The sequence below is a fragment of the Zosterops lateralis genome, assembly GCF_965231275.1.
Source record: "Zosterops lateralis genome assembly, chromosome: 2".
Lineage (NCBI taxonomy): Eukaryota > Metazoa > Chordata > Aves > Passeriformes > Zosteropidae > Zosterops > Zosterops lateralis.
The window spans coordinates 41,749,499-41,777,366 of record NC_139763.1 but is presented as its reverse complement, the minus strand read 5'-3'; the positions used below and the strand labels follow the sequence as shown (position 1 = coordinate 41,777,366).

General features: G+C 39.7%; 1 protein-coding gene across 1 annotated transcript; it reads left to right on the top strand.

Annotated features, from left to right (window-relative positions):
- Positions 1-254: 254 nt before the first annotated feature.
- DNAJC3 (DnaJ heat shock protein family (Hsp40) member C3) lies at positions 255-27,323 on the top strand. Its single transcript, XM_083855396.1, has 12 exons — positions 255-410; positions 6,221-6,331; positions 9,325-9,449; positions 10,456-10,530; positions 16,130-16,282; positions 17,589-17,770; positions 19,723-19,842; positions 21,628-21,733; positions 21,831-21,951; positions 25,645-25,777; positions 26,540-26,688; positions 27,091-27,323. Exons 1-12 carry the CDS (start codon positions 329-331, stop codon positions 27,246-27,248), a joined length of 1,515 nt encoding a protein of 504 aa, XP_083711522.1. The 5' UTR covers positions 255-328; the 3' UTR covers positions 27,249-27,323.
- Positions 27,324-27,868: the final 545 nt, after the last annotated feature.

Genomic DNA, 27,868 nt, shown 5'->3' with positions numbered 1-27,868 from the left:
GGGAGCGGGCAGAGATACGAACTGAAATGCAGACGCAGAGCGTCACACGCCCCGTGCGCCTGTCCGCGGGCGGCCCGGGCGGGGCGGGGCGGGGCGGCGCCATCTCTGCTGAGGGCACTGCGCCGCCATGTTTGGTGAGGGCCCGGGGCGGGGCGGGGCCGAGGCGCCGGGGCCGGGCGCACTCGCGGCGCTTCCTCACATCCGGCAGCGCGCGCGGCCAATCAGCGTCGCCCACGACCCTCCCCTGAGCAGCCGGAGCCGCCGCTCGGTCGGGCCCGGGCCGGAGCCGCCGCTGTCGGGACGAGGGGCGGCGACGGAGGAGTAGGAGATGGTGTCCCCCGCCGCCTCCGCCGGGCGCCTGGGCTCCGCGCTGCCCTTCCTGCTCGTGCTCCTCGACCTGCAGTACCAGGGTGAGCCGGGCCGGGGTCCTGTGGGGGTGCCTTGCGAGGGGCGCTGTGCCGCGGCCGCCCGCGGCCCGCCGGTGTTGGGCCATCGGCCGCGGTGGCTGGTGGCCGGTCGCCCTCCCTCCGTCCCTCCTGTCGGGGCTGCGCCGTGTCCGCCATGGCGGCGGGGCACGCACCCCGCACCCCCCGCCTTCCCCGGCCCCTGCCGTCTTTAGGAGGAAATATTTCGGGAAAGGGTGTGAGGAGGGAGGTACAGCGCTGCCACCTCATCGCTCGGGACCGTGGCGAAGGGCGCGCACCGAGGGCACGGCCGCTGCCGGTGGCTGCTGGGGTTAGCCGGAGTTCCTGGCGGTGCGGCTGGCGGTGGTTCGCTGTGGGCGCCCTTGGCGCTCCCCGCCTGCTCCCGGCGGGCTGGGGCTGCCCTGGCGGGTGCAGCCGTGCGACAGCATCGGCCGCCCTGTGCTGGCCTTGAATTTTGCACTCCCGTGTGGATTTTGTGTCGTTCCGAAGTTCAAAGGGTTCTCCAGTTGCCGTTCTCAGCCGCAGCCAGTGTTAGTACCACACTTAGAGGTTCGCTGAGGCTTTTGATGGTTGCGTTGAATTTGTTCCGGTTTGGTTTTGTTATGGTTACTGTGGGCTTGGTTTTGTTTTTTGTTCTTTTTTTTTTGTCATCTCTCACCATTAGTATTTGAAGTTCAGCTTATCTGCGCTTTGAGCCGCTTGTTTACTTTCATAGTGCCCTGCCAGCAACACCTGTGTAGCCAGACTTTTATTCACAGGCTTCTGTTGAGTTTCTAACTCTGTTACAGAATGGTGGTTACCGTCAGGGTTTCACCTGAGGGACAGGCTTTACCTGCCAGTGTCAGATGGAAGTGGAACTGAAGCTCTCAGAAAAAGTGTATGGGCTTAAGGAAGATATAGGTTAACATTAAAAATTCAGTTGATACACTACATTAGAGAACAGTTCAGCTGGCCGGGTGGCATCAGGAACTTGCTGTGGCAAAGACACCCTGCATTCGACCACGTACTGTGGTGTCAAACTGCCTTTTTTAAAAATATGCATTCTAGTGGCATTGGAAGTAAATAATTTTTTGTCAGAGTCTATATACTGTTGGTTTTGGGTTTTTTTTTCCCCTGAGATAGTGGCAGTGGTGCTCCTGCTGAGGATTTTTTATTTAGAGTTGCCAGCCTATTTCAAATATGTCGCTGTTTGGGCTTACCACGTTTCCTAATTTGGGGGACACTTTCCTAACTTCAGTTAATAAAGACGTAGAGTACAGTAATAGAATGTGAAGTGGTAGTACCGGATCTTATTTACTGAATTCACTGACCTCTTAATTAATGACTTAATTTTTCAGAATGTGTAGTTAAGAGAATTTGTTGGGGGGGTATGTTAAGTGTGTAGATTATACATCCTCCCCACGAATATTATTGGTCTTTGGGCTCAGAAGTGGTCAAAGTCACATTTAAATTTGAATCTTGATAATAGAAGTCTGCCTTGTGTCATCTGATTAATGAATCTGTGGAATAGTCATTCTGCATTAACTTTGTATCTTACAGTTGATGTCAATGGACACTATTTATATCTGGCTGGTAAATATGCTCAGTAAAAACGTTTTTTATTCCTCCTCTTCATCCAAATTTGTGATGAGTTTGGAACAGATCCTCTCTTGAGAAAACTCATTCTTCATTCCTGTTTATCCACGCTAATCACAGCAAAAAGAGGTGACTGAGGAGGAATAAAGGAGTGTTGTTCATTTCCCCCCTCATTTTCCTTGTAGCAGAAGAAAGGAAATGTAATATGGGGAAGAATAAATGGGCTCTGAGGATAGAGTTCAGTTAGTTACTGACAGATCACAAGCATTAAGTGTTTCTTTTCTTCCCCCCACCTTTTATTTTCACCCTAAGTTTGGGAGCTTTTTTTTTTTTTTTTTGCTTTTCCTTGGCCCCAGATAACAAAGGCTACTTGAGGGTGGGGCATTTTTGTCTGCCGGTCTTTACTGTATGGACCAAGTTCCTTTGCAAACGAAACGAGTAAAAACTTGATGGGTGAAAGTTACACATGGCTCAACTGGATGGTCTGAGGCTCCTCTGAACCTCAGAGGTGCTTCTGAAGCTGTCGGTGCTTGTCCACATCTCACCGAGTTCAGTTCTTGAAAATCCTGTTCGCAAATAGACATACAGCAAAGACCAAACCGGTTAAAAATAACAACAAGCTTAAGATTCAGGGTCACTCTGATAAAAAGAAGTTGCAAAAGCAGGATCTCCCACTCTCCTAACAAGATAAGGCAATCATTAAGTTCCTCTATGTGGGGAAAAAAAAAGGTTTAGATGAACGTAATTAAGATTAGTGACATGCATGCTACTGCTTTGTCGTTTAAGCAACTGGGTTTGGTCCACAATAGGAACTAATTCTGTTTATTTTCATAGTCTTGTTACTCAGTTTGGGAATAAGATTTAGAAAAAAGTGGGGTAAAACAGGAGCATGTAGACAAATGTAACATCTTGAAACTGTTCTCAGGTTGCAGGGTTTTCTTAAGTTCTTTGCAATGTGGATGGGACCCATTATATGAGGATATGAGTCTGTAGACTTAGGTGCCTACATATTATCACCAATTATTCTAATAAAACAAAAATCCTACCAGGAGATTATAATTTATTTGAAATGAGTGTATTTGACTGGAAAAACAGGTTAGCTGCACCTGCTTATCTTCCCTGTACCTTCTGATTATTCTTCTTTGAGTTGTCAGGGCTAGTACCAATTATCTGGGAATACTTTGGAGGTTTGTTTGTTTGTTTGTTTGTTTTGTGGTTTTTTTTTTTAATTATTTTTTATTTTTTATTTTTTTTTTTTAATTGGTTTGGTTTTCTCTTTTTAGACTTAACCTCAGTGTAAGGACTACAGACTCTGAATTATCCAGAATATTTGACTTAACAGCTGGAGCTCATGTGGGTGGTTGGTTGAAGCCCAAGGTTATCACTTTGACAGTCTTTAGAAATGATATTCAAATTAAAATACACGGAAATTTTTAAAAATAAATGGTAAGGTTGCATATCTCTTGTGCAAATTTAGTTTCTTGGTGGAGCATGCAGAGCTTCTTCAACGGGGCCTGTGGTGTCCAACTCACCAATGTGTATCTGTTGGGAAGAGCTCTGTGGGCTGGGGTTTGGGGGGTTCTTTGCTCCAGCTGAACTTTAGTTCTTAGGTTCATTCCAAGACCAAGGAGTACATAGGTACCCGAATAGATTGCAGAGAATTTGAGTCCTTGGACTCAATAACTGCTTATGTTATCAGTTTCCTGATGTCTACTGTTGCCTGCTTTATTTGGAGCAATTGTTTGCTACAGCCAGAAAATGAATAAGCAATAGATTTCTGTGAATAAACAGCCCAACTATCAGGTCAGTGCAGAGGGTTCCTGAGTAGTTACGCTAAATGTCACTTTTCATCATGGTTAGGCTGATGATGCAGGCTGCTCCTGGAGATCCATGCATCAATTTATGATGTTCAACAACTTGCAGAGTCAAGGTTTAATGCATGGTTTAATGTATGTCAAGTATAATTAGTCTTATTCTCCTGGGAATCTACAGGACTTCACTATTTGCTTCTTTATTTATCCATGTAGATCCTGCTTTTATTACTTGTTTGCTATCGGTGGGCACCTTTCTCATTTGTTTTATGTCTTCATTATTTTCAAGGAAAAAGATGGCTCTTCCACCTAAAGTATTATGTAACTGTAAAACTGTACTGAACACAACGTGTTTGAAAGACACCACATTGTGTAGGTACATCTTCCTGTGAAAAAAATATATTCTTGGAGCTATCCTGATGTGACTGAATGTAAATCAAGGATGCTTGAGACTGTGAGAATTGAATGCCATATTTGTGTACATAGAAAGTTCTTGGAAGAGTAATTTATAGCCCAGTTTTAGGGTACCACTCCCAACTGACAAGTTTTGAAAGATTTCAGGTATTTGGGGGGGTGTGTGGAAACACAGCAGGGATGAAACTGAAGAGTTTTTAGTTGGTATTAGGTCATGTTAAATACTTCGGTCTGTTTATGGTTTGATACCTGCTTTACTGCTAGCATACTTCCAAAGCCAGGGAAATTTGTGGGGAGGTTTTTTCCCAGTTCTGAGTCTTTTTGTCATGTTTCTAATGCTTGCTTTGTCATTTTAAAGGACACTGGACTACTTGATGGTTGAAGCTTTAAGCTAGGGAAGCAAAATGGGCAAGGAAGAATGTCCTCTCTTGCTGCAAATTGGACATTCACATAAAATGGGAATAAATTTTTACATACTTAGAATTGACTTTAAAATGAATCTTTTAGTAAGATCCTCAAATAATAATTATCGTGTAGGCAGTTTTAACTCCATCTACTTAAACAAAAAATATTTGCTGGAAATTTAGGACTCCATGGAGTATTTTCCATTAATTTAAAAAAACCCGTGTTTTATCATTGTTCTGAAACAAGTAATTGAGTTGAAGCCCTTGAATCCAGCTTGCTGAATTATTGTCAGTCTTTTAGCAGATAGAACTTTGTCTAGTGGATACAGAGGGGATTTTGATCATTTTAGGATAGACAACTCAAGGATTTTCTCATAATGTGGAATTTAAAAAAAAAGAGTATAATGGATTAGAAAAGAAAAATTAAATTAAGATCCCAGGTGTTGAGAGCTCCTGGGTCTAAAATCTTGATGATTTGCTGATAAGAAATTACTGTTTGTTCATTACAAATACGTTGTTTAACCACCTTTCAGTGTGAGAAGTTTGAGTATACTTTCCTTCAATCAGTTGTAACATTTTTATTTGGATTCTAAGAAGCAACTTTGAAGTGCTGCTGCATATTTGTATTTAGAATGCCTATCTGAATCAGCTCAGTGCAAAACCTGAGTGAAATAAGTTATAAATCATTGGGTTTTAATGTAATGTGCTTATTCAGGATTTCAATATATTACCTTGCTTAAATCTAGGCATAGGGTATTCTCTTAATAAATGAAAGTTTTTCTAGTGTGAAAGTTTTTTAATAGTCATAAGCTGGTGGGTAATTTGTTTTGAAATTCTGCCCTGATCTGAAGACTGCAGGAAGCAAAACAAACAAAAAACCTGTTGCTGAGTTGATGTGTGTACAGCATGTACTTGCACTTGACTGCTCATTTCTGCTCAGCAATAGTCTTTCCCTGCTGGTTGAGCAGCAGCAATTCCTTAGCTTTAAACTCAAACTGGCACTTCAAAGACTTACCACTTTAGTATGGTTTTCGTGCTACTGGTTAAAGGGAAAAGGAGTGAGAATTTTAATTGTTTGTCAAAACTTGCAGTCCTGTAGATGTTTGCCCTGAAATTTATGAAGACGAGACAAAAGTGCAGTAGATGAGAAGCCAATCTCTGAGAAGCCAAACAGTTCTCATTTAAGTATTAAGTTACCATCAGGGTCATGAAATTTAACTTAGAGCCTTTGTGTATTTGCTGCCTGTGTGTGTTATGAGCGCTTTCCAGATTCTTCTGGAATTGAAAGTCCAAGTAAGTTACTGAATGTGTAGCTGCATATTCAGTGCCTTGTCACAAAGGGGTGCAAAGCAGTGTCTTGTGTATTTTGGCACATCCTAATTGGGACATGCTATGAGGTTATTAGGCTGCAGGTGCTTTACAGAATCTCAGAATCCCTTAGGTTTGAAAAGACCTCTGTGATTGCCTAAAATGAAGGAAGATGTGACCTCTGCCTCTGTCAGTAATGGTTTGTTACATGTATTATCACTGTATGTGTTTGCTATAATCAAAGTGGTCATTAAAAACCTTGATCTTTTTGTTTTTCTTTAAGGAGCTGAGTGTGGAATAAATGCAGAAGTAGAAAAACAACTTGAAATGGGGAAGAAATTATTGGCTGCTGGACAGCTGGCGGATGCTTTGTCTCACTTTCATGCCGCCATAGGTGCGTATCTCAGGGAGTTGACTCTTGTACTGAAACACCTTTGGGTGGGTTTTTCCCATTGTTTACTTCATTAAATATCCTGCTGTCTTGCAAATTGCATTCCATGAGTTCCAGAAGTTGGGGTATCTTTATACATGAGTTTGGACAGAGGCCAACAGAGGTGCAGTAGAATATTTATGCTTCGGTTTTGATGAAAGAAAACTGTAAAATTAACTACACGATACATAAACACGTAAGTCACTGTTGTTCTGGAAGCTAGCTGTATGAAAGAAATTATAATTGACTCTGATATTATTTGATGAGGTATTCCCTGTCTGTCTAATCCCAAGATCAGATTTCCTCTTTATGATGTTTTTTAAAGTATGAGTATGTCTTTCAAAGGGTGGCTTTATCCATGCTTTCTGCTATCCAGTGCTGTAAAAAAATTCAGTGCTTAAAATAGTCGCGCTCTCTCTTCCTATTTTTTTTTAAATTAAATCTTGAAGTGGGTGATATCTCAGTGAAACTGATGCTGCAAATTTGAGATACTGAATTGTTAGTGGAGAGCGGAATTGTGCCTCCCTTGTAGTCAACTGGTAAGTTCGTTCTTGTTTGGTGTTCCGCAGTTTTGACAAACTGAGAAGTTAAACGTTTGCTTTTAAGAATTTTAAAGCAACTTAGCTGAATAAAATCCTTTAATTCAAGCATAGAGACAGCACCAGTAAAGAGCAGTGTCGATTAACATTACAGTTTCTTAATTGCATGGTGTGTTTTTTTTTAGTTGTTGGACTTTGTTATAATGTGTACAAGTACATATTTTTTCTCAGTGAAAAGAATCTTACTGAGATGTTCTACATTGATGTGTCATACTATTGATGCTTTTTTATTTATGCCTTTAATAGTTTAATAGATAAAAATGAAACATTGGTTGTTTCTGAGTTGTTTGCATTCTCCAAGATCGACTTCCCTTATATGAAGGGAATGGAGGAGGCAACTTCCTTTTTTTCTGGTATGGAAGCTCATCGTTCTGCCTAGATGCCGTCTGTTACTCCTTTTGTTTGTGTGTTGCTGCCAGAGCATTTCTGTGGGATCTGTGCACTGTTAGTGCCACAGCGTGATGTTCTCCTTTATTGTTAGTTGGCAAACTTGAACTTGGATTTGATGAGGAGACCAGTTCAGTGCGGGGCTGTGCAGTTCCTGGTGATGGTGCAGAGGCAGCAGTTGTGTGAGGTGCCTGCATGGGTGAAACCCACTGCTTTGCCAGCTGGGCTCAATCAGCTTTTAGAAATGTGGTGTGACCACCTCAGTTGTGACTTTTATGGGATTCTTAGTTGTATGTTGATTTTAGCCGGATTGCCTCGTTTTCATCAGACTTCTTTGGATTTTGTCTTTTTGAAGAGATTTTAAGCATGAATTCCCAACTGTGCTTGTGAGGAGGTAAGAATTCTTTCCTGGCTGTACTGCAGCGTTGTAGACTGTGAGGTAAATAGATCTTTCTGTCTTACCTCAGCCAGTCTATTTTTGATTTTTTTTCAAACATCTAAAATAGAAGAAAACTGTCTATATTACCTCTCTTCAGGTAAATTTTCAACTCTTTTTTCGATCCCAGCTTATGCCTTGTGTCTGAGTAAGTGTCAGTTGATGTTCCTTACTGTTGCTGGAGTACTGAGGCAAAACTATCTGTCAGATAATCATCTGGTGCTGGAATGTGCTCTCTGTGTTGGCTCTTTCCTACCTTTCATCCTTCCTGTATTAATAAAGTTCCTTAATTTCAGCTGTTGATTTGTACCTAGCCTACAGATTTAGGACTCAGTGCTGCTTTTTTGGTTTTTTTTTTTTTTTTAAGGGTAGTAACAGTTGAATTTATTTGATATTTATAATGCTGACATACAAAGGAGGCATACAGCATGGGAGTTCCTATTAAATTTCAGCTCTGGAGATTAGCATTTTCACAACCAAGATATTGTAGAGGAAGAGTGCAGATAGCTTTCTCAGTGAGAACTGAAGTAGTGTTTTGGTAGTGGAGGTGGCCAGCTATGAAACTTAGTTGCTGATCATAAGATTTGTGGTGGTGCTATTTCTTCCATTCATTTGGAAGCTCAACTTTAACCTCAAATGATGTGAGGAAGAAAAAGACTACTTCTGTTCCTCAGATACAGATGTTCTTGTCCACAAATTCTGGATTGATTATGCTTTTAATAGCATAGTAAAAGGTTTCCTGTCTTCCAGCATTGGGTTGTTTTGGTGATTGAAGTTACTTTTCCTTGAGGGCCCCAGTAACTGTCACCTGTTTTTGTGAAATACTGCATAGAGAACAATGTTAAGGATATTTTTCTTGTTTTCAGAGACTGATGTTTGCCTCTTGTACAGGTGTATGTGGTAGCTTAGAGAGTGCTAAAATCACTGGATCTTGGAATTTTGACCAGGAGACAACATGGACTGTGTGGGCCCTGAAGTTGGCCTTCATGTTTTGATAGCGTGTGTGTGTGTTTGTCTGATGGTGAGAGGGAATGTTGGTGCCCACTTCATTACTAAAGACAGAAGTTGCAGATATTTCAATGGATGGTATAAAGAGTTTGGGTCTGTGCTGACATTGCACTAACATATTAATAATTTTGGGAATGCTTGTATTTATCCGATATGGTGATCACCACCTGGGCTGGAAAATGATGAAGTAATGTGTTTTCAAATGTAGGCAGGCCTGCAGCTGGAGATAAAGCATTAGTACACAGAGGCTGTTCTCCCATATAAAGCTGAAGAACACGTACATATTTGACCTTCACTCTCAGTTATTTGGGATTTAGAGTATTTCTGTAATCTTTATTGTTAAATAATTAGACTTCACAGAAAATACTGCTTGCATAATGTTGCAAATTTTATGTCTTACTAATGTATGCCATTGTTTCCAGTGGCTTAAAAGTCAGATGGTATATTTTTAGTCATTTCAGTTCCACTGTACCAGAAATTTCAGTAGCTTTGAGATAGTGTTCTGATTGCTGTTTGTTCATTTGCAGAGGGAGACTCTGAGAACTACATTGCTTATTACAGAAGAGCCACAGTGTACTTAGCCATGGGCAAATCTAAAGCAGCAATTCGTGATTTAAGTAAAGTGGTTGAATTAAAGCAGGACTTCACATCAGTAAGTATTAATGGAATTGAAGATTGTTCAAGTGTAAAGAAAAAAACTGCTTCAAAGAAGATTTGGGTTTTTTTCAGACTTTGCTCAACAGGAATAGAGAATACATTATCCCTCAGAGGATTTTAAAGTGGATAAAATAATAGGAATGGTGTATGTGCCTTAATTTGCAACTGTGCTGAGCACAGTCTAGACAGTGATTTGAGCAGCTACTTGTTTTATAAGTTCATGGATTTATACTAAACACTTCTCTCACTTGTGGTTATTCTGTTGTTCACCAAGGCTTTGCCATTTGGGACAGGGAGAAGAGAGCACACAGATGCCTCTGGGTTTTTTTTTCTCTTAATCAGCATTTGATTTGAGGTATCTGTTCTCCACATGAACTGTCCTAACACTACTGCATTCCTGTGTGACTGTTGCAAGTTCTGATTTGCTTACTCCTTTCTCCATTCTGTGTACTGTATGTGGAGACTGCCTCACTAGTTGGGAACTGATGCTGGAGTCCTCTCCATCTGATTCTCACTTCTCTTTTTTGTGGGCAGTGGCATGTCCTGTATAGCTGACAATAAAGGAGCAAATGTTAAATTCACTGTTGTATGAAAATAGTCTTATTATAAGTCAGTCTTCTAAATCATTGACTTGTCTTTTTACATGGCTTCTACTACTCTGAGAGTTTAATGAAATAATTAAATGTAGGAGTTGTTTATTGTTTATTATTTCTTCTATTTACTTAATCTATAAGCAGTTATAATCAGGAAAGTGGTATAAAGTCAACCTTTACTTTGATTTGTGAAACTTTTCAAATGAGTTCTTTCCATAAAAGTTGTCAGTTCTGGTGCAGAGCAATCCTTTTCCATTAGAGAGGCCTTATAAGAACGTCATTAAATGAAAAAGACAAAGAATGAGTGTCATGATCTCTGTTTCATCTTGTTAGCTATACTAAAATGAAACTTGTGTTCATACTTTGCTCAATTCCCATTTGTAAATAAAAAGTTATGTTTCATTTCAGGCAAGATTACAGAGAGGACAGTTACTGCTTAAGCAAGGAAAATTTGATGAAGCAGAAGATGACTTTAAAAATGTGGTAAGTTGGAGACCAGCGTTACACTACATCACTACTTTTAAGGTTGAGTTCTGAGCAAAGGTCACATCTGAACTCTGATGCTCTATAAAGTATATGGTGTCTAGGCCTGAATCATTTTCCTGTACTTTGCAGACGTAGTAGCTAAGCAACCTTGTATGAATAAATGACCAGTGAAGGTGCAGTATAATGATGCAGATGAAATGGGCTGTTGCCTGAAACAATGGAGCACTTTGGAAAGTCTTATTTGTGTGTGCCTGACACTTGGTGATCTCTGCTTACTGATGGCTGTACTAGGGAGCAGCCTTCATTCAGAAATAAGTGATGTGGGACTCGAAGTATGTACTTGGTTTATATCACTATATTGATGTCTCCCTGGGAAATCACTGGGGCATGGTGGATCAACCTTTGCAGGTTCCTGTCTCTTTCTACGGGTTGCAAAAAAATTGTTGGCTCTTAATTTAGTCAGTGAGCAGATATATCAATACATTTCAGTGGCATCCCTCTGTCTGTCTCCTAATCTGCAGAGTTCTCCATCTTCATGAATGTCTTGACAGTGCTTTCTCTGTGATCAGGAATCATGAAGTTTCCATATACATGTAGTTGGATATTACCTACCTAAAACTCAGTTGGGCTATCTTTAGTTTTGATGGGTACTTTGTGCATTTCAGCCCTGTGCTGCAAAGGTAAACTGATCTAACGCCACAAGAAAAGCCCTTAGAATGTGAATCTTGGTTTCCTCTCTGTTGTGCAAAATTCCTGTAAATATGAGTATAAATAAGGTACATTCTTCATTCTTGCTTGCTCTTCAGGAGTTGTTATTTTGAACAGCTGATGTGTCCCTTAAGCCAAAATAAGAATTTGCCATGTAACAGATGCTGTCTTGTTGGCTCTCTTTGAAGAGAGTGATGAAAAAAGAAGTTGCGTGGTCCAGATTGCAGCTGTTTAATAGAAATCTTACTAGTAAGCATGGATGACAAAACTGGAGTGGTTATCCTGTATGTTCTGCAGGAGAGCCACGAGGAATGGCTCTTGCAGGTAGAATGCACCAGGCAGTTCTTGTGTCTCTAGCAGAGCTCCAGCAGCTTATTCTGAATTTCAAACAGCAATGACACCTCTGGCTGCTTCTTCCTCAGTAAGTTTCTTAGGAGTGTGTGGTCTGAGAGCAGTGCAGCCCTGCTGTCTGCAAGTGTGGGAGAGTCATTCAGCCTGGATTAACTGAGGACACGGTTGCTGCAGTACCAATTATGCAATGTCACCTATGATTGTGAGTCTGTGTGTGTATTCTTTGCAGTTACTGTTTCTTGAAGTATTTCCTAATGCTGTATATGGAATTGTTTCTCCAGTCAACTGTCAAATATCTTTCCCTATTGCCAAACATGCTGCAAACATTTATTTGCTGCCTTTGGTCATTCAAATAGTCTCAGTACTCAATCAGGCTTTAAATCTGAAGTAGAACAGAGTTTCTTCCCAGAAGCTGGTTTAGAAAAATAGCATATTAGTCTTCAATCTGACTTCCATTTTCCTTTTTTCTATGAACAGTATTGCCTGTTTACGTAGAGAATTGTCAAGTGGTCTGTTTTAAAGAGCATAATTTTGAGTTAATATAGTATATTCAAGCAAAATGAGTAAACAGTATTAAAGTAGCAGTTTGTAACAGTTTGTATTCTAAGGGGAGTGGATTAAATTGCGCTACATACCTTGAAATCTCTGAATAGAATACCTGTTTCTTTGAGACTTTTCCCTTGTTTTCTAAATCTTTCAGATTTCCCATCTCATGTAGGGAGAGAAGGGATAGATGTTCCTTAAAAGGGATCTCAACGGTTTAGGAGATGCAGTCATTTTTGATGGAGAGAAGGCAAGAAAAATTCAGCCCATCTAAATGGAGGGAAGGAGGACAAGTAAACTTTCACAGCTTGTAAGACCAGTGGCTTTGTGTAGAACTAAAAAAACCCCATTGTAACTATTCTTCATATAAAACAGTAAACGTGTCCTTTAATGTGTATTCATGAAAATTCATGTCCTCAAATTCTTTCTATATAATTTCATAGTATCAGGAAAAAGTTTCATGGTGAGCACCCTAAGTATATTTAAATGATTGATTGCTAAGCAGTTTCTCTGTGTAGCCCTGCCCTCTATGGCATGTCAGTACTGGCTGTCTTGTGAAGCAGTGCTAATGTGAGAGCAGGCAGTAGGAATGCCTAGCTGCAAAGGATGCAGTATTCCTTTTTGGGAGCAGAGCCTCTTGAGATTCAGCCTTCATGCGTTATTTTTAGCTATCTTTTTTTTTTTTTTTTTTGTACACTACTTTCCTGTTGGCTGAAATTAATCATGAGGTTTGGATAGAGGGAGTGATTCAGACTTATGCCTTCACATATTAAGCAATACTGCATTTCTAGAAACCTCTCATTTTGGCCCACACATGGATCAAGCTGATTAAATTCTTTACATGGGCCAGATTTTCCACATGGAACAAGGAGTAAGCAGAATTCCTTTGGTGATTTTCAAAGAGGTTGCTCATGCTATATGAATAGTAATTATTTCTCTGCTACAGCTTTGGTTTAGTGTTCATATACTTTAATATCAACTTCCTTCTGTTTGGTTTAGTGGTTTCTGATTAATAGGAGTCAGCAGGACAGATCTGTGGGTGCATCAACACTCATGTCCAGGGCTTCAAGCCATGAAAACCCTGGAATGTTTATTTTACCTGTAAGCATGTGATATTTACTGAAAATAAAAGGGATATTGGCATACTTTGGTTGATGGAAGGCCTTCTGGAAATGTGACAAAAGCAATGCAAATCCTGGCAGCCCTGTGTATGAGTGTCAGTGACTCTGATTGTGTTCTAGAGAAAAAGACAAGCATTTGAGTTGATGAATTGTGTAGAATACAAAATTAGAGCAGAGCTTCTGCCTTGTCTACTGGAAAGCGAGAAAAGGACCAAATTGTTATATTTCTTTTCAATTCTGGTCTTTTTTTTAAGACTGACTCTAACACTCACAGTTGCAATTTGTTGCAATGAATACTGTAAATTGGGGTGTCCTAAATACACAATTCTGTCTGCCTTAGAGCAAACACTTCAAAGTTTGACATTGAAAGCACAGCTTCCAGCTCCACTAGATGTCAGCCAAGACCAAGTGACTGAGCTCTGTACATCTGCAAATTGCTTTCTCCTCTAGAGAAACCCTTGCCTGTTGCAAAATATGTTGGACAACAGCTTTCCATGGTTTGTTGGTGTGTGTAATAGTACTGTTCTGGATGTAGGTGGGAGAGGCCATCTTATGGAACTGTAAGTTAATCAAATTAGGTTAAGTTCCTAGGCACACTTGGGTTGGGTATTTGAGGCTCTCTTAACCACATCAGAGTAACATTAGGTGTTTCCAGATACAATCCTCTGTGGTACAGTGATCATCTGCAGCTTCCCAGCTAAAGAGTGAAAGGTATTAAAGTATTTCCTTTGTGTTTTTTTTCCATCTGTGTCATTGTAGCTGTGTTACCTACTATGTTACCAATGCAGGGCTTTACTCTGTGCACTGCTCTGGAGTGCATGGATGTCTTCATCTTAAATACCACAAACCATGTGTATGAAAAACATTCCCTCAGTTCCCTTCAGGATGTTTTTTCACAAGATGAATGAACAGGCTTCTTATTGCTTTAGTTAATGTTACTGATTTACGCATTGTAGCAATATGCTGATTCCTTAAGAAGAACTTATGAGTGTGTATTTTCATCATACTGTAGCACACAAACACTCAATGACTTTAGTTTGAATGATATCTTGAAAAATTTCCCTTTCTTTAACTGGATATGTTGTATACCTAAAATTACTTAGGATGTTTCACTCAAATGGTTTTTATTAGTATTGGACTTACCTCCATGATTGTAGCATTGCTTTTCACATTCCACTGACATTTTCTCCAAATACATTACAAGGAATATACCATGAATCTAAAGAGTGTGGTGTTATCATGAGTTTTTATGGAAGTGTAAGGCTCATCCATAGCAAAGACTCTTAATTCTTAAGAACAAAATGCTGAGAAATTAGGGAAGAAATCAAACAGGTCAACTAGAACTGAAGAGTTCAAAACTTCAGAGACTTTTGTAGGCTCGGTACTTTTTAAAACTACAAGTGCAGAAATTTGCCTCTGCTACAAGCTCCAGATTTTAGGGACAGAGTGGATGTATGGCATCAAGGGCTTATAGGCAGAGTTCTAACCAGAAGAAAAACGTTGAGACTTATATTGGAAATCAACCCACAAAGAAAGAAATCTCTTTGATCATGTTTCTCTCTTCTTGCTGAAAGACAGTGTAGGGGGTAAAGGAGAATTTTCAGGTCTAAGTACAACTTGATTTTGCCAGGTGAAATGAAAAACTGCATGAGGTTCAAAAAGATCTAAAAAGAGGAATTGAAGACAAAGTGTGGGACCTATGCATGATTTTGATGTAGTATTTAGGCTCTTTCCTTTCATATACTCAAGTGGTAGAACCAGGGGAAATTATGGTAAAGGACTTCTGAAGGCTGAAGTTAAATCACATTAGAGACATAAGCACAAAATACGTGTATTTAAAGAAATTACTGGGGAGAAGGGTAAAGGCCACTTCAAGATAAATGGGGAAAGAAAAAAAGTATTGTCTTTGAGTGACTTTAGTTCACATTCTGTGTATAGAATGCAATATAATACAAGTTTTTATTTAAAAACAAACAAAAAAATAAAATCATGCTGATCTGTCCATTTCAAACTTTGAAAGTCATTCTGTTCAGCAACAAGTGTGAAGTCAGTGCTTCTTTCAAGCTACAGTAATGCTACAAATTCTCTGGCTTTGCAAGCGAGTGGCTGAGGTTTTCTGGCCATGTGTATCTTCCTGGGTGACAGTAAAGTTGCCTGAAAGATCTTTTTTTACATTTTCTTTGAAAAGATAAACCTGCCTAAGTGTAACAGGCAAGTACAGTGTAATGACTTCTGCCCCCTCAGAGGGAGGGGTTAGAGAAATGAGAGTCCTTGTAGACAAAACATTAGACTTGTTTAAAACTCTATAAGAAACAGAATGCATGACTGCTCAGCTGAGCCTTTTCCCTGAGTGTAGCTGCTTAACTTGCTGCTGTAGCCACTCTTTGTGGGGAAAATGTAAGAAATACAACTTCACAGTAACAACTGTCTGGAACATGTTTCATTTATTTCTGTCATGAAGTTATAAGTATGTGTAGTGCTTAAAGTGAGGGATGCAATTATACCACGTGGTTGCATGTCTACTGCTGCTGAGGAATCCAGTGTTTAACAACTGACAGCAGAGGTGAATAAATCAGGCTACATAGAGGTCCACAATGTCCAGCAGGTGATGGATGACAGTGACTGTTTGGTATGATGTGTCCAGTGATAATTGATCAAGCTTGAAGAATTGGATTTCTGTCTTCTGACATCTTATAATGAATCTCGAAATGTTTCTTTCTTTGAAGTTCAGCAGTATCAATGCTTCCAGTCGAGTTTTGAAACTCACTTTGCTTTGTTTGCAGCTTTAGTCAGTTCTCCATGATGTGATTATTAATGGGACTGAAAGAGATCCTTGAACAAGCATTTGAATCTCTCCTTGTTCATGTTTGCAGCTCAAATCCAATCCTAGCAATAATGAGGAGAAAGAAGCCCAGACTCAGCTGACAAAATCTGATGAGCTGCAGCGCCTACATTCACAAGCATTATCTGCCTACCAGCAAGAGGATTATGAAGCTGCTATTTCTCTTCTTGATGAAATCTTGGCAGTAAGTGTTAAGTCAAATGCTACTGTGAAAGAAAAGTAAGAGCTTCTGTCTGACATCTGTGTGTTTTTGTTTAATAGTTTCTTCACTGATGTGAAAATCACTTTGATGTAACCAGTTTAGTTTTGCTGAGCACAGTGTGTCTGTAATGATGTTGGAGAGAGGAGAGGTCTGAGCACGAGCTGCAGAAGAAATCAAAATAATAGTTTGTCTTAAAGATACTTCAGTGGAACTTCCATTACAGATAACTTTATTGATTGTAGTTTCCTTTTTTTGGTATTCTTGAGGAAGCTGGGAAAAAGTTTTTTCTGAAATCAGTGAGGTTTTGCCAAGTATAGGAGTTTTAGGGATTTTTATCTGTATTTTTCAATGCGTATATGCAGACAGTTTTTGTCTTAAGAAAATGAAATAACAAAAGATAAAAAAAGGCACAAAATTAAAAATGTAGCTAGCTAGCTAGCTAAATTTTCAGCTTGTTCCTTAGGTATCTGTATTTGTTCAATCTTAATTGGTGTAGATAGCCTGACAGTGCAAGTGTAAATAACTCAGTCATGTGGGCATTTTGTGTGTCATATAGAAATGTACTAAAATGTACTAAAAGACAGTTAACTGCTGTGACTCTGCACATACAAATTAGTGCAGTTGACTTGGAGTTTACAACCCTGGAGCTTTTGGTGATGAAACTGCCATGGTGCAGGAATTGGTTTATGGAGAGGGAGTGTGGAAAAGCAGGAAAGCCTCCTCTGGTAATAGTTTCCAAACAACTGATAAGACACAGATTTAATTCTCTAAACTAGATTTTGATAGGCAGTTCCTCATGAGTAATTAGTTTTGCCTTACTGTGACAATTTTACCTCTCTTTATTCTTAAAATCCAGATATTAAGGTCAAACTTGATGGAGCTGCATCTTACCCACAGGCTTCTTCCTAGAGGACAGCCAACAGCTTGGTCCTTGCTGTTCATTACCTCTGTTCTTTTGGGAAGATACAATAATTTATGATTCTGATATCCTTTCCTGGAGGCTCAACAGACTGTCCTAGTTTAAGCAATGCCAGTAGATTTAATTCATCTCTCTGCATGAGTTCATTGAATCATTTACAAAATTTTCAGGCCTTTGTTTTTCTATTTGGGCAGGTGCATCACAGCATCCACCAGGAAGCAAAGATGCTAATTTTATGAGCTCTGCATGCAGCTTGAACCTTATGCTATTGCAGTTGGCAAAGTGAAATTAAATGGGGTTTTTCTTTTGGGGAGGAAAAGAAGTGAAGTGTTATGGACCAAAACCAAACTTTAATTTTGATTTCTCAAGGTTTGTGTTTGGGATGCAGAGCTACGGGAACTTCGAGCAGAGTGTTATATAAAGGAAGGGGAACCAAGCAAAGCCATTAGTGACTTGAAAGCTGCTGCCAAATTAAAGAATGATAATACTGAAGCCTTCTATAAAATCAGCAGAATATATTATCAGCTGGGGGACCATGAATTATCTCTCAGGTAATTTTACTATTTGCTGTAATCATTATAGTTGAGACAGAAAATAAAATTATATAGGTCATGATAAACTATGAAGTATCTCTTGTGTGGGGTTTGTATGGAGAATCACCTGTGGTCTAGATCTGATAAAGGGAGTTCCTTTCCAGAAACTAAGGATTGGCAGTGAAGACACCCATGTTTATTCTTGGCAAGACCAGCCATCAATGGTTCCAGGTATCTTGTTTCCTTAAATAGAAGCCAGAGTCTCTGTCTATGGGAGTTGCTTACAAATGCTGTCTTCATTGTACTTCCAGAAGGAAGAAGTTCCTTCCCAAATTTTCTTTAGTGGAGCTTTTTTTTAACTTTAAACATCTATTGAAGTTAGATGAAAACAGAAGATGTATACATTAAGGTTACAATCTTAAGAATAAATAAAAAGTACAGGAGCATCCATGTATGAAGAGCTTGGGGTGCAAGGCTGTTTGCCTTTCATTACTGCAGACAGTCCTGGATGACTTTTTGATAATGCCCTATCTTTTTAGTCATACTGAGTTAAATTTAAGGTCTTATTCCCATGTGTCCCTAGTCAATCTGGCAAATAACTGCCCTTGCCCAATCCAGGCTGTTCAGTTTGTACTCTCTGCCTGGCTGCACAAATGGTGGAATCCTTCCTAGTGCACAGAAGTGATTTCTGTGCCAGTCATAATTTCGGATGTGCTGTCTTCATCTCCAGAACCTTTCTGATATGATTTCTGCCACAGAATCCCTTCAGTAAGGTGAAGAGAACTGAGAAAGTCTGTATTTCTTTCCTTGGCAAATGGAAACTGCACATGATTATAATTGCAAAAATTCATTTTATGGCTGGCCAAAAGTAAATGTGAAAGTAATTGGTTTGCATTAGACATTCCCTTTCCAGAGCAAATCTTGTGAGCTGATAGGTCACTTCTGTGATGACTTTTGATAGATGGCCTTCACTTTACCCAGTGATTTCAAGTATAGATGGTATTTTTGTTATTTAAAAGCACAGCTGGGGACACTGTTAAGAACAGAATGAAATCAGAATGAAAGGGATAAGCCTCTTTCCTTTATTCTTATCTGATACCATGATTTTTTTGCATCATGACATATGCTAAGAAAGAGTTCTATAGCTCTTGGACTTGCTAGGTGCTTACTCTTGTCCTTCCCTTAGTTTCTTCCCCTTAAAGTCCTACTTATTTTCAAATAATAAGATATCTTTGTCAGTGCTTAAGAACAAAATAAGATTTTCTAATCTCTCCCTGAAATTGACATCATGGTTGTGCTGTGATGGCTCTATGGGATCCAAAACATTTATTCCTTCATATGATTGCATTCTGGAGATTTTTTGGGTTTTTTTTTTAGACTTTGGACTATTTTGAGAAATATTTTCCCTAATCAGAGTCTGATTAAGCATTCTTCACAGTGAAACATCAGACTAAGGCTTGGATGAGATTCCGTCAAGGAGGTTTGTGTCTTAGCTGAGCTTTCTGTTTCAGGCAACGCAAAATACGCTTCAGTGTAAGAATTTTGTAATATATCTGAGTTACAATAGATGGTAATTTTCATCTGATAACTGGTAATATTCATCTGATAACTGCTGAATATAATTTCTTTCACAGAGTGCCTTTTTCTTCAAAAGTGCTCTTCATTAGTCAAGTTATTAATGTAACATTAAACCTTTTGTGTGTTTGGCAAGACAAAAGAATTCAAACCAAAACCAGATAAATATCCCTGCATGTTTTGGAAGACTCTTGTTGGTTTCACTTTATATTAATATTTGGATGAAGGGAGAGATTAGTGTAAAGAACTCAAGTGTTGTTCTGGACAGTTTATGTAATGCTGCATTGTGTCTCTAGGTAAATTTCGTACTATGTGGTGACCTAGTTTTTTGTTTTTGTTTCTTTGTTGGTTTGGTGTGACTTTTTTTCCCCTTCTCCTTACCTCCTTGTGAAAAGTGAGGTCCGGGAGTGTCTGAAACTGGACCAAGACCACAAGCAATGCTTCTCTCTCTATAAGCAAGTAAAGAAACTCAATAAGCAGATTGAGTCAGCAGAGGAATTCATCAGAGAAGGCAGGTAAGTATTCACTGATATGTTAGAGGGGAAAAAAATAGAAAAAAACCACAATTGAAGCACCAGCTTACTGATTGAGGAACTGATTAAAGTGATGCTTTTTGCGTGTGTCAGTTGAAGTGGGTACTGAGCAGAGCTCTCAAATTACAATTAAAATAAATATTGACTCACATAGCAACTATTCTATTCTGATTCCTTCTGATGCCACTGTGTCCCTTTTGCATACTGAACTTCTTTCTGCAGCAGGTAGTAAGACAAACATAGGGATGAGAATTTTCAGCTCATGTGTTATTACTCAGCACTGAGGAGACCACACTTGAGCACTGGGCTCCCCAGTGCAGGAGAGATGAAGCAGCTGAGAAAGTCTAAGGAAATTCCACTAATATTGGAGGTGGGGAGCGTCTGTCTCCTGCAGGGAAAGGCTGGGGTGGCTGAGAGTGTTTGCCCTGAGACTTCTCTGCCACAGGGTAATTTCATCAATGTACCTGAAGGGAGGGTGCAAAGAGGGCCGAGCCAGGCTCTGCTTGGTGGGGTTCTGTGATGGGATCAGGCCAGTGGGTGCAAACTTAAACAGGACATTCCCTTGGAACATCAGGAAATGTTTTTCACACTGCTTTATTACCACTGGTGCAGGTTGTCCAAGGGGGGTTATGGAATCTCCCCACTTTCGAGTTATGCAAAAGTATTTTGGACAGAGTCATAGGGAAATTTCTAGAGGTGGCCCTGTGTGGTGATGGGGTTAGACCAGATGATTTCCAAGACTTCCTTCCAACTTCAGCTATTCTGTGATGAAAGGACCATGTCTTAGGACTAAAACCACTTAGTAACTCTGCAGTGCCTTGGTGGCAGAAGTGGTTTGACTGAAAAGCTTTTTTAATCTTTTATGCACTCTGTTAAATGATACAGTGCCTCTGTGTTCTTGTAGTTCTTGCTTTACTTCAGTTTTGTGTTTCTAAGCACATGACATCCAGCTGTAAGGACCCCAAACCAATCATTAGACATTGTCAAGGTGGCTTTTTTAAATAAAGTACATCAGGAATGTGAATAAGGACAAGTGGTGCCAGTTTTATTAAGCCAGAGGTCTGTTTGGACACTTTTCACTTATTTAATCCAGCATCAATACAGTTTCAGGGACTCTTAAGGGCTTGCACTTCTCTAGTTTGTAGCAACCCATGGATTCAATCTCACTCTTGCATTTTTAGGTAAATAATCTGTTTCTCCCTCAAACCATGTAACTTTGGCATTTTGAGGCCTTCACAGGCTACAGTAATAACACTTTACTCTGTGACTTTTGAAGAAGAAAGGAGAAAACATCTGCCTGATTAAAACTGGCATAAGGAAGTTTTTTGTATCTCTGTGAATAGGTACCTTTTTTAGTGTGCAGATAGTCTGCTCTTACTGTGAGCACAGAACTGAGTCCATCTCAGGTATCAGCAGGGGAGATGTTTATTTTGAAGTGCAGTGTCATGTTGGACAGGAGGCACATCTGGAGACCCTTGGCTGTGCACAGAGAGGGATGGCAGTCATTATTTTCTGCATAAGCCTGACAGGCCTAGTGCCTGCTCTTCTGTCTCACAGCACAGGAAGGGGGAATGGGGGTGTAATTCTTGAAGTGCCTGCAAGTTTTCTTCTTACTGTTGTTTTGCACCTTGCTTTTAAGGGTCTTAAAGGGCAAGTCCTTTGGTAGAACTATGGAGAATCTGTGAATTTTAAGAATTTTTAAATAAAATGCAACACCCTGAGATAATTGATTATATTTCATGATACTACGCTTCATGATTTAAACAGGTATGAAGATGCTATCAGTAAATATGAAACTGTAATGAAAACTGAGCCAGAGGTCCCAATTTATTCTACTCGTGCCAAAGAAAGGATCTGTCACTGCTTATCAAAGGTAATTCTGCCTATCTCCCTCTGTAAATGTCTTCAAGACAAACATGAAACAGAACTCCCACAACTTCATGAGTTTGGTTTTACTTTTGCCTCTCCAGAATCAGCAAGCTACAGAAGCCATCAAACTTTGTACAGAAGTTCTGCAGCTGGAACCAACCAATGTGAATGCCCTGAAAGACAGAGCAGAAGCTTATTTGCTAGAAGACATGTATGAAGAAGGTACACTTGTGTGCCGTTGGCACATACTTTATGTGGACATTTAAAATGTAGTCAGTGTATCAAAGGCTTTTTTTTTAATATGCACTTTGATTCTATGCTATGTTATCCTTAATTAGCCCTGGTAGTTGCTGCTTTACAAAAAATACTTTGTGGTAATTTTGTCTTGATTAGTGTAAGTGGAATGTACTTGTTTTATCTACAGCAGAGGAGTCTTTATAACAGTGGACCATGTTCAGGATGTTTTATGAGACTGTGCAGCTTACTCAACTCAAAGACATTTTATATAATCAGCAATGTCAGAGAATTGCATTTAGAAGTAAAAGGTAATTAGAGCTAGGGTAATGTAAATCCATTTTAGAAGCTCCATTTTCATGTCTTGAGATGGCAGCGTGAAATAATACTGTTCTGTTCCCTTGCACGTGCAGAGGGTGGAGGAAGGTAACAGCCATTGCTTCTCCTCCGTGGACCTCTCTAGTGTTGATCGGAGAGTAAACAAATTCTGTTCCCGAGGCTGCACTTTCCATTTGGAGTTTCTGTACAATGCATCCTATTACATGGAGTGATAGAAATGCCCTCTGAGATTATCAAGTCCAGCCATTAACCCAGCACTGCCAAGTCCACCCCTAAACCGTCTCCCCAAGTGCCATATCTGCATCAGTTCTGAATACCTCCAGGGAGGGTGACTCCAGCTGTTGCAAATTGGAGGAAAGAAAAGTTTGTAACAAGGTTCTGCACAAATGCAAACAGCCAGCCTGGTCTTGTGCTGGGGCAGATGGCTCCCTGTTACAGGATGTAAGAAAACAGAGAGGGCATATCTGGGATCTGGGAGAGCTTATTTCCTGTGCTGGTGCCTGCTGGCCTTGGTTTCCAAGTGAGGAACCATGCTAGAGCAGAACTGTGCTTCTCCAGGTTCTGTAGCATCTCCCACAGTGCTACAGTGAAGTGGTTGCAGTTACCCTCTGCCTTCCAGCAGAGCCTCCATCAGCAGCATTACAGCCCATTAATGTTTGTCTGCCTGGAGGTGTCTTCATTTATCCTTTGATGGCTGGTTTCTCTTTGCCATGGAGAACACCAGAGCAATTAAAACTCTCATATTTAAAAGGGGAAAATGATTTTCATTCTTCCCTCAAAAATTTTCAAGCTGGAGGCACATATTTTCCTGTTAAAGGTAGGAAATTTCAAAGTACTTGTAATTCAGAACTTTGAAGGTGATTATTGTTAAGTGTTCAAGATGCAGTTCACTATGTAAAGCTGTATTCATGAAATGGTTTTAATTACTTCATAATCACATGGGATCCAGGGCTTGTCTACAGAGACAGATGTTTAATGACTCCATTTCTGGCATACCTCATAAGTACAGGAGTCTAGAGCACAAGTTTTGTCAAAAAAGGAAAAAACTTGCCTTGCTGTTTCAAAATTGGTCAGAACTTACTGATTCTTTTTTCTCTTCCCCTCCCCCCCCACTCTACTACTGTAGAGTTTTCAGTAAGAGCATAAACTGCCTCTATTATTTCTCTAAGAGTTTTGGCATGGATGTAGGTTGTCTGCAGTTACTCAGCCTTGATGGGAAATTTGCCATCATTCCACATACAGAATTAATCTGTCTCTGTTTCAAAAATTCGCAAGATACCAAAGCCAGTGAAGTTGTTTAGCGATACAATATGACTATCTTTTGAGAGATCATGAAGATTCTTGTATTGAAATAATGAGAATTAGATTTGACTGAAGTATTTAAATTGGAAGTGGCACTGGGATGTAGTTGTTCCTTTCATGCCATGAAGCAGGGTGAAGGGAAGCTCCCTGAAATAGCAGGCCAGTAAGAAGCAGCAGTGACTCTTTTGTTTGTTTGTCAGGTACTACTGCTTTTAGAAATAGTGGCTCAAAAGGATTGATTAAATATCTCAGTTGACATACTAGGAATTAGTAATAAGTCTCCTGGCTTCATAGCAAACTTCCTGTGGTCATGAAGCTGCCATCCTGCTCCACCTGCTTCCAACCCTTGCCCCTCAGATAAAGAGAGCAATTAGGTCTCTGAAAGAATAAAAAATCTGTACACTGGAGTGTGCCATTCAAAAGTCGACGGAAAGTACAGTGTGTACTTGCTGAGTGTGCTGGATGCATTCCCTCTGCAGTGTGCAGCACTGCAACACCTTCCCTTTGCTTAATGCTTGCAGTCCTTAAATAAGGAAGTTGATTAGGAAAAAAGAGAAGTCCGATACTGTCGTGGCAAATAGTTGACCCCGAGCAGGTTTCCCACAGTGGTGCTGTAGGTGCTGTCGTGCTCAGTGAGGCTGAGCAATCTGACCTGCATTTGGCAGGATATTCTGCTTGCCCCTCCTAGTAGTACCTGAAGCAGATTAAGTTCAGTGGGGCTTAAAATTATTTGAGCAATAAAACAGCATAATGAAATCCCTGCATTTTCACTGGTTTTGTTAGTTTTGATAGCATATATTCAGCACATGTATTAGTGCACACTCTGTTTTTTTTAATGACTGGACAAATTATTAAAAACACCAGTAGAAGCCAAAATGCTTTAAGCAGCAAAGGCAGTGTCCTGTGATGTGAAAATGAATAGAAATTTTGTTTGGTCTGTAGTAGCCTAGGAAATTGTTTGGGCTCTGGCAATACTTTTTGGGCTTTTTTTTTTTCAGTAACTGAAACAAGATTGCAGTGGTATCAGATGTCTGGGTAATACAAATTCATTAGCACTTCCTGCTGTCTTGCTCAGAAACAGTGAAAAACAAATGTAACACCTGCTGAGAAATAGCATCTGCTTGGAAATAATCTGATGCAAGTACTTTGTCTAACTTGAGAAACCTAAGAGACTTGGATCTGTGAATGAGACCTTGAGGATTATAACAGTGAAAGAAGAGCAGTCTCATTAAAGACTTCAACTTGCTTCCCCTGATAAATTTTGATATTAAAGAATATATAAACTTGGTGTCTTAAGCACTTGAAATAATAATAGAATTTACTTGAAGTGTAGACCTCAAATTTCTTAAAAAATTCTTCTCTTGCTTTCATTCCTGAGAAATGTAACTCTTGAAATAAAAGTGAGAGAATGCCTTTGGAAAAAAACACTGAAATATAACTGCGTATTATGCATGCAGAGGTGTAAAAAAAGCTGCTGTTTGCCTTTTGCTAACAATATGAACTTACTGGTAGTCTGAAATCTGTCTTTATGGCCACTAAAGAGAAAGAGACTATTGCATTGATCGAATGCAGACTGGGCGAGAAGAATGAATATTAATTTTAAAACTCTGATTAATTCATCCTTCAGTTGAACAAGAATGTGGGACTAATGTGCAGTAGGCTTTTCAAGTACTCATTCTGAATCTTTCTGATTTCTGTTTCCTCATCCCAGTCCTAGATACTCATTATGTTCATCCTTGTGGCTGTAGTAATGTCTAGAGAATGCTGCATTCTACATTGGTACCCTCCCTTCTCTTTCATTTCCCACAAGTGTGATGAACCTAAGGAAAGAAAGTTATCTAACTCACATGTGAAAGTGAATTTCCTCTATTCTAAGGTTTTCTAATTTAGAAAAAAACCCAAAAGATGTCAAGTCAAAACTAAAGTTTTCTGTTTATATATGGTAATAACAATGATTCAGTTTTGTTGAGTGGCTGAATTCTTTAACTGGAAGTTTGTAGTGTTGTGTAACCTTTTTTCTTTGACTTTTTTTTATAAAAGCTATTAAAGACTATGAGACTGCTCAAGCCAATAGTGAAAATGACCAGCAGATTCGGGAAGGGCTGGAACGTGCCCAGAGAATGCTGAAGCAATCACAGAAGAGGGATTATTATAAAATCCTGGGAGTAAAAAGGTGAGATACTAATTCCAGAGATGATGATGTGAAAGGTGGTTATTTAAACCAGTACTTCTAGGGCTGATCACTTGAATTTGTTCTGCTGAGTGTTAATTTTTTGTTCTGTATCTTGCTATCTTCACTCTTCTGCTGTACTAATTTTTAGTTTCAGCTTGTGAAGTGGCATTTGTTTACAATTCCTTTAGAAAAAATGGCAAAACAACAGCAGGAAGAGAGGAAATAAATTCTTTAGGAAGAAATTCTTAGTATAGATGATCCTGAGTCCTATGAATGAGCTGGGGAAAAAATAAAGACTGGCAAGAATTACTAAAACTAACAAAAATTGTGGCAGGCAGTGTGATAGATTGGAAGAGTCTGGAAGGACTGGCTGAACAACTTCCCTTGCTAATGAGGAGCAAGCAAAGTTTTGAACTAGTATTCCAATTCTAATTGTGAACAAATTTGATCTCTGATTTTGGTTATTCAACTGATGGTGAATTCCTCAGACTGAGAACTATGTTCTGCAGAGTCATTGGCAGTAGCATCTTTCCAAGAGAAGTGGATGGGTAGTGAAGGAGAGAGTGAGGAATCTCTGCTTGAGGTTGCAACTTGCTTCCTTTGTTTTGTGTAAAGAGTCTTCAATGTCACTTGCAGAAGGTTAACAGCACCTCACAACTTTCCTGATGCACTTAATTATTGCCTCAGTGTTTAAAATAAACTTAATTAGTGTGGCATATGAGTAGTCAGAAAATGAAGTTATCTGTAATTTTATCCATCCAGAAATGCTCGAAAGCAAGAAATCATTAAAGCTTACAGAAAGCTGGCATCCCAGTGGCACCCTGATAACTTCCAGAGTGAGGAAGAAAAGAAGAAAGCAGAGAAGAAATTCATCGACATCGCAGCTGCTAAAGAAGTCCTCACTGACCCAGGTAATGATTACTTTTTCTACATCAAGGTCGAAACAAAAGTGTAAGTCATGACAAGCATTTCAGCTTCCCATTTTCCCTTCCTACCCTTACCCATTTTGCAAAGGCAGTGCAATAATACTTGTTTCCAATCTGTTGCATGAAGTCAGATGTAATCTGTAATTACTGTGTTTCAGTGATTTTGGTTAAAAGTCAAATAAAAATTATATTTTGAAGTCTCTTCTAGGGATAACATCTTGTAGAGATTTCTAGGATTGACTAACTCTGGATATACTTATGTGAAAGATGTGTGTCTGCTTCAAGTGCTATTGCAAACTGCATTTAGATTATAACAGTAACTGAAGTACTCCAGGGAAATCCTTTATTACTGTGCCATGATTTCCATGTTGGGTTTGTTTCCCCCAGAAATGAGGCGGAAGTTTGATGCGGGAGAGGACCCACTGGATGCCGAGAGTCAGCAGGGTGGCAACAACCCCTTCCACAGGAGCTGGAACACATGGCAAGGATTCAACCCCTTTGGTTCTGGAGGAGGACCATTTACATTCAAATTTCACTTCAGTTAGAGCCAAGACTGTTTCTGGTGGCTGCTGCTTTTTTTTTACTTAAATCATTGAAAAATAAAAAGTCTCTCAATTCAAGACCCAAAATCTTAATTTTTATAATGTTGTCCTTAACCCAGAGTCTTACTGCACTGGAAGAAAGCTCCTTTTTTCTTTCATTGGGTTTGGTTTGTGATGAGTTTGACAAGCTCACGCCGATGGGGGTTGTGCTGCCTATATATTTGCTGTGGATATGCAGGACATGTTTATTCCTACGGATGGAAAAAACAGTAAGATTGCTACTTAGGACAACACTTAAATTTAGAACTCAAGTATATGCTTAAAGACAAAAATGCATGTAAATATTTTTCTGGATTGGGGCCTAATAAACATGGCAAGGGTAGTTACAGTAGTCTCCACGTTAACAAACCGTTGGTTGTGCTCAGCAGAATGATCCATCTCCCAGTATTTTTAAGAGGAAACCCAAGTGACCACCTGCTGGATTGGTGTTGGCAGTGCCAGAGGTGGGGAAGAGGCTGCGCACTGAACCAGTCCCAACAATCACTCTGGACAAAGAGTGCTTGGGAGTAACTGTATCTGGAATACCTGCTCACTTTGTTGTTCACTAACCTGAAATTAATTGG

Bases quoted from the DNA above. Each gene is read 5' to 3' on its own strand.
- DNAJC3 (XM_083855396.1), top strand. From the start codon at position 329: ATGGTGTCCCCCGCCGCCTCCGCCGGGCGCCTGGGCTCCGCGCTGCCC. The intron at 10,531-16,129 runs GTAAGTTGGAGA...TCATGTTTGCAG, and splicing joins AAGATGACTTTAAAAATGTG to CTCAAATCCAATCCTAGCAA. The intron at 26,689-27,090 runs GTAATGATTACT...TGTTTCCCCCAG, and splicing joins AGAAGTCCTCACTGACCCAG to AAATGAGGCGGAAGTTTGAT.